The following is a 7137-nucleotide window of genomic DNA, read 5'->3' on the forward strand; positions in this document are numbered from 1 at the left end:
GCCCTTTGTCTTTTGCAACAAAATATGAACATCACTTTGATATAATATAGTGGGAATGCACCAACAGCAGCCTGTGATCATCTAAGCATGTTCTGACTTGATAATAACATATCACATGTCAGCTACACTGTACTCCCATATCTGTAATAATGTACTGTTAATACAAATGTGTCTTGAATGTACTGAGAGAAAATGTGTACACTGAATGTATACTGACAGGACAGTCTACAAAGAGTCACGTGCAGTCACAACGTGAGTGGGCAGACTTGTTTATCAGCAGAGAGAGGCGTGGCGGTTATCTTTGACAGCTATGAGGAAGTTGAGTTACTTCTCTTTGTGTAGACTAACTGACGAGATATTGTTTATTTTTGAAGGAGATGAATGTCGCACACAATGCACAGTGAGTTAATTTTACTATATACAATGTACTATTATTTATTACATACAGTATTATGTATACTATTTTTTTTAATGCAAGCGCATTGTTTAGACATGTTATCAATAGGCTGCATATTTGTATACAGTACAATATGATGGTCATTTTAATTTGAGTCCTTTATATTTGACTGCAGAATGTGAACTTTGTATTTAAATTATCTGTGCTTTTCTCTTGCATCTTGCATGAATACATGTGCAATCTCCACAGCAACATTCTTCTCAGGAGGTTACATTTCCGACCAGTGTCGTTATTGCTTTCTCTGTTGCAGAGACATTTCTTGTTTCACAGAGTTGCCAAACAGTAGATAATTACGTATCTAAAAAGGACACTGGGCAAACATGCAGTTCACAACCATTTCTCAAACCAAAATTAAGCTTACATAAGGTAACACATTTTGGTATGCTTTAATTACTATCTCATCATGGAGGTGATCTTAGACTTCTATGGTCATAACTGCTATTTCTTTGTTTGCTTTTTCTGCTAGGTGCTTACTCTACTTGACCATGTGTTAAAGGTACGCAATGCTTTGTGTTTTCATATGATGGCAAAGTTATTATCGTTCCGATAACAGAATTTTGACCCGATATTTTTTTAAAGCCCTTATTTCCAAACTACGTAAGGCCCGTCAGGCTGCATGCTACTTGAGCTTGGTTGGCTACTTCTTCCTCAAAATAATGTCAGCTGTGGATGTATTTCACCATTCTATCAAGATCTGCGTTGAATCTGTGAAGCCCAAAATCCTCTCGTAAACGATCTTCTTTTGAACCTAAGCGGAGTGAAGCTCAGAGCGAATTGTTTTGCTGGTGTGTCTGCCCTTTACCGCGCTATAGTCAGGGAGGTAAATAAACAAACTCTTTGGTGGGACAGATCAGTGAGTAAGTATGTAATCTTTATTTGTACAGTGCATTTAACATGCACAAAGTGCAACCCAGTAGATAACTATTTGTAAGTATTTTAGTATTATATTTGCATTTCGTTTGTTTGGGTTTTGTAATATTACGGCTGCAGCACTGCAGGTTGTGCGCAACAGAAGGTGCTTTTATACTGGACAGCACTCTGCTAATTTGCCCGTCTTTTTTGCGGTTCGGCTCGAGCATTCGTAGGAGGCAGCACATTGGGGGTCAATAGCCTACAACAAGATACAGTCCGAGGAGTTGCAGCTTTATTTAGTTACTCGATTCTAAAACTACACTTAAGTTTCCCACACAAACTCTTATTTGGTCGATAGCTTTTTCTCAGTTTATAGCCATTAATCTGCGTGTTTACTCCATATGAAAACGATTCACTCACTGTCACTGGCCACTCACTCGTACCTCAATGACGTCACATTCACACACAGGCATAGGCTACTGCTGTTGTTGACTGCTGTACCACTGAGGACTATTATGAGTTATGTCCGTCATTTACATTACATTACATTACATTACATTACATTTCATGTGGCTGACGCTTTTTAACCAAAGCGACTTACATGGAAAAAAAAACAGAAAAACATTTAGGTTTTTAAGAGCATTTCTACAACAATATCAACAACAATGCATATTACAATAACAAGAACAATAAAAAGCCACAATAACTGCATCAATGGGTGTAATAAGTGCATAATCGGGGACCAGCGTTTGTTTGAAATTTTCAGGGAAGGTCGGACATGACCCAAGGAAGAAACGATTACATTTTGGAAGTGATCCGTAATTCCATCGGGATTCCGGAGGTGTTTATGTATTTCGCTTAGTGATGTAATGGCATGGTATGGCCACGTGGTGGCGATCTGAATAGTTTAGGTTCAAATGTATGACAACCTAGGAAGAACAATGCAGGCGGAAGTCTGCGCTCTCTCAGCGCTTTTCTAGTTAGTCCTTTTTCCATCAGATTTTCAAGTGTTTTAATTCTTAAAGCGAATTATCTTTCAGCGACATAAGAAGCGCCAAAAAGGGGTTTCCATTCAAAAGAACAATTCTAGCGAATCAAAATGATCTCATCAGAGCCCTGTTAATGCACATTTTTCTACTGCGCTACTGTAGATGGTTTTCCATCAACAGTTGTAGCAAATAGAACACTTCTAGCGAATATATCAAAGGTAGCAAATGGTACACGAATAGAACACTATTGTGAGGTGAACGTCTTTGTATGCGCGATACAAAATTCAGATTTTAGCGTTAACTTTATGAGCATTCTGAGCAGGTGTCACAGTACCTTATATTGCAACAAACCTTTTCCATCACATTTATATTGATTTAACTCTCGTTAATCTACCTCTGGCGAGTGAATGAACTTATCACGACAAAACAGACGCTAGAGCGATACAGTACAGTATAAGTCATTTTCCATCATACAGTGCCTATAGAAAGTCATCATACCCTTTTGAAATAGTTACTTTTTTTGTATTACAGCCTGAAATCAAAACCCATTTAAAAAAAAATCTTTTCCAGTTTCATTTACAAATTTAGCTGTACAACATCAAAATAATGAAAAAAAAGTCAACAGTTCTGAAAATTAATAAAAAATTAAAAACTAGAATAACAGGATTGGAAAAGTCATCATACCCCTGACTCAATACTTTGTAAAGCTTCCTTTTGCTTTCATTACAGCCATCAATCTGTTTGGATATGTCTCTATTATAGCTTTGCACACCTAGATAGGGGAATATTTGCCCAATTTTCCGTACAGAAATGTTAAAATTTAGTCAAATTCTGTAGGGAATGGCGATGGACTGCTCTCTTCAAGTCAATCCACATATTTTCTATAGGATTGAAGTCAGGGCTCTGACTTTGCCACTCAAGGATATTCACCATCCTATCCTTAAGCCACTGCTTTGTTCTTTTGGCAGTATGTTAAGGATCATTGTCGTGTTGGAAGGCGAATGACCTCCCCATCCTCAGCTGTCTAGGAGAGGGACGCAGGTTTTCCTTAAGAATTTTGGTGTACTTGGCAGCATCCATTTTCCCTTCTATCCTGACCAATTGCCCAGTCCCCGCTGAAGAGAAACATCCCCAAAACATAATGTTGCCCCCACCATGCTTCACAGTAGGTATGGTGTGTTTTGGGTGTGTTTGGGTGTGTATACTGTGTTTGGTTAGCGCCTGGAGCTCAGTCCAAAAACTTCAATCTTAGTCTCCAAAAAGTTCGATCTTAGTCTCATCTGACCATATAAGCTTTTTCCACATGGTAGCAGAATATTCCAGATGTGTTTTTGCACTGAACTCCAAGCGCAATGTTTGGCGAAAACCAACACAGTACACCACCCAAAACACACCATACCTAGTGTGAAGCATGGTGGGGGCAACATTATGTTGTGGGGATGTTTCTTTTCAGCGGGAACTGGGCAATTGGTCAGGATAGAAGGGAAAATGGATGCTGCCAAGTACACCCACATTCTTAAGGAAAACCTGCGTCCCTCTCCTAGACAGCTGAGGATGGGGAGGTCATTCACCTTCCAACACGACAATAATCCTAAACATACTGCCAAAAGAACAAAGCAGTGGCTTAAGGATAGGATGGTGAATATCCTTGAGTGGCAAAGTCAGAGCCCTGACTTCAATCCTATAGAAAATATGTGGATTGACTTGAAGAGAGCAGTCCATCGCCATTCCCTACAGAATTTGACTAAATTTTAACATTTCTGCACGGAAAATTGGGCAAATATTCCTCTATCTAGGTGTGCAAAGCTATAATAGAGACATATTCAAACAGATTGATGGCTGTAATGAAAGCAAAAGGAAGCTTTACAAAGTATTCAGTCAGGGGTATGATGACTTGTCCAACCCTGTTATTCTAGTTTTTAATTTTTTATTAATTTTCAGAACTGTTGACTTTTTTTTCATTATTTTGATGTTGTACAGCTAAATTTGTAAATAAAACTGGAAAAGATTTTTTTTCAAATGGGTTTTGATTTCAGGCTGTAATACAAAAAAAGTAACTATTTCAAAAGGGTATGATGACTTTCTATAGGCACTGTATGTGTCGCACTAACTTTCGATGCGCATCGTTTTTAACCTAACTTTTTAATGTAAAAAGGGCTATTAGTGGTAGGTGCAATTACTGCAATTAAATGATGCCTATTAAATGTTGTCCCCTATTATTTTTTTTTACATTTTCTTCTCCAAGAGTTATCAGTTATCGTATCGGTATCGGCCACAGCTAAGCGATAAATATCGGTTGTCGTTATCGGCCCTAAAATTCCATATTGGTGCATCTCTAGTAATTGGTGGCTGTGACAGAAAATGCTATAAGCCATTTTAACATTAAACTTGTCGTTCCATTATCTTCTTGACAGAAGTACAAATGCTTCCAGTTGAAAGATGTATCCTCTTTGGATGAGTCCAAAGTTATCCTTGCAGGGCTCGCTACTGATCTGAATGGAGTGAGAAAGGTAATGCTGAAGTATGACAGTCAACAACTGCTTCTGTCTGTTTTTGAAGAATCACACAATGACAATATAATGTTATCTTCGCACACCTCAAATGGTCTGCCTTGAGGGATAATGAGGGAGAAAATGGGGTGAGAGGGTTAAAACATGCTGAGGAGGTGTGCCTCTCAACACAGGTAATTAGGAAAAGTAGAGGTGGCAAGTATGTTCCACTAAAAGCCCCAAAGGTGTATTTTTACTCTGAGAAAAATCAATATTCAATTTAATATTAATTTCAGTATTCACAATTTATTCCACTCCATTGAACAAACAGTCTAGGCTTGTATTCTGATTAGTAATGATCTGACACATGCTGATTCCCCCAGGTCACACAGTCTGAAATGAAAGGCAACATTGCTGGTAAGTCAAGGTGGTTTCTAAGAGTTTCATGGGGATAGTCAATTGGATTATCTTTGTTTTTGTTTTCCCTATGATGAAACAACTCATTTCTCTTTTGGTTTTGTTTCTTTTTAAATCAGGGGAAATCCAGAACTCAGGTAAGATTGTATTCATTTTAATATTATAAAATTCTGTGGAGCAATTGCTCTGTTGCTAGTTTGAAACTTAACATGGTTTTAAACTGGAGTTGGAGTTGGAGTTTAAAACCATGTTAAACTCCAAACTAGTGACAGAGCAATTGCCCCTGTCTGTCCTGCTATTACTGCTGGTGCTAGAAATGTAATGTTGCCATAACATCTTTGATGTTGTTAGTGCTAATATTAGGCTCTTGTTTATTTTCAGAATGGCAGTCCCTTGCTAAATCAAAAGGTGAGTCAGACCATTTAAATGCTGAACATTACTGCTCGACATCATTTGAATGTCCAAATTCAATGCAAATCAGCAACCACAGAGAGACAGTGTCCTTGTCATGTAGCTGTACACGTAATCTTGTTCCCCTGTCCTTTCAGTTAAGATCACACTGGACCCAAAGACGGCGAACCCCATCCTCAGATTATCTGATGACCGTAAACGAGTGAGGTCGTTCAACTTTGAGGAGAGCAAAGAAAACCAACATGCATGGTCTCAGAGAACTCCTCATAAGTATGACGGCTGGTTTTGCATCCAGGGAGCAGAGAGTTTCAGTTCAGGTCAGCACTACTGGGAGGTAGATGTAAGGAGGATCTGTGATTGGAGGATAGGTGTAGTGAAGGAATCGGCCCCCAAACATGGCTTTGCCAAGCTCACCACGTCCACGGGCTACTGGACACTCCGTCTACAGCTAGGCAGTCTTGTTGCCCTTACCGACCCCGTCACCAAGTTAAACCAATCAAGCCCCACCAGAGTAGGAGTTTACCTGGACATGGAGGGCAAACAGGTCAGGTTCTTTGATGTACAGAAGAAGAAAAGGCGACACATTTACACATTCCATGCTGATTTCGGTAACTCTGAGAAGATTTACCCAGTGTTTGGAACAGTGGACACAAAGAGAGAGTTGGTCATTTGTTAGAGGTAGAAAAGGCTTTAGGAGTTAAAATGGCAGGGTGATTATTTTAGTCATCTATACTGCCTGTGGCCTCTATCAGTAAGCAAATGTAACTCTTACTACTTTTTAAAATGCTAGTCAATGTCTGCAGTGTAATGCTAGTTGAATCGTTTTGTTTACTCATGGCAACAGTTGATATGGACGGAAAACTGCCGAACCGGCTTTTGATTGGTGGAAACGCGACGAACTGTACAAATGTTGGTTCGTGAACGGCGGAAAAGTCTGTCGGCGGAAAAGGCATACCCACCGTCTCTCATGCCAAGATAGCAAGTCCTAGTGATGGACTGTGCAGCTGTGATTGCAGGGAGATGAGGATGAGGAGTGATGGGTGAAAAAAGAAATCAGGTTTAGTATCGATATTACTGTAATCGTTGGACCGTATGATAGTATCTTTCCTGGGCCGTATGATAGAGTTCTTTCCTTGTAAAAAAATAAAAACATGTTTCATTGTACAGTATGTTCTTCTATTGTATGTAATGGTATCATTTTGACTACTTTTAATAAAGATTTCATGTCTTTTTTTTTTAACTAGACCCGTTCTCTCTCTCTCTCACACACACACACACACACACACACACACACACACACACACACACACACATACAGTACACTGAAACCACAGCGAAGAGGTTAGGATAGAGTAAAAGTAAATGTAATGTAACAATATAACATTTCAAACTTTGAACAAATTAGCAGAACACAGGAAAGCCCCATCTACTCCTAAATGTCAACATTAATCCACAACTTAAAGTAACTACACAGAGACAATAACACATAAAGTATCATGTAGGTCTCTGTGTAAATAAAAAC

The 7137-nt window shown here is 39.0% G+C and overlaps 1 protein-coding gene across 1 annotated transcript; it reads left to right on the forward strand.

The window, feature by feature from the left end:
• The first annotated feature begins 299 nt into the window (after positions 1-299).
• On the forward strand, positions 300-6860 carry LOC134079173 (butyrophilin subfamily 3 member A1-like). The gene is made up of 8 exons (XM_062535363.1): positions 300-400; positions 708-823; positions 924-953; positions 4713-4808; positions 5171-5204; positions 5324-5341; positions 5586-5612; positions 5753-6860. The coding sequence occupies exons 1-8, from the start codon at positions 382-384 to the stop codon at positions 6289-6291; spliced, it is 879 nt and encodes a 292-aa protein (XP_062391347.1). The 5' UTR covers positions 300-381; the 3' UTR covers positions 6292-6860.
• The last annotated feature ends 277 nt before the right edge of the window (positions 6861-7137 follow it).

This window comes from Sardina pilchardus, chromosome 4 (genome assembly GCF_963854185.1).
Source record: "Sardina pilchardus chromosome 4, fSarPil1.1, whole genome shotgun sequence".
NCBI lineage: Eukaryota > Metazoa > Chordata > Actinopteri > Clupeiformes > Clupeidae > Sardina > Sardina pilchardus.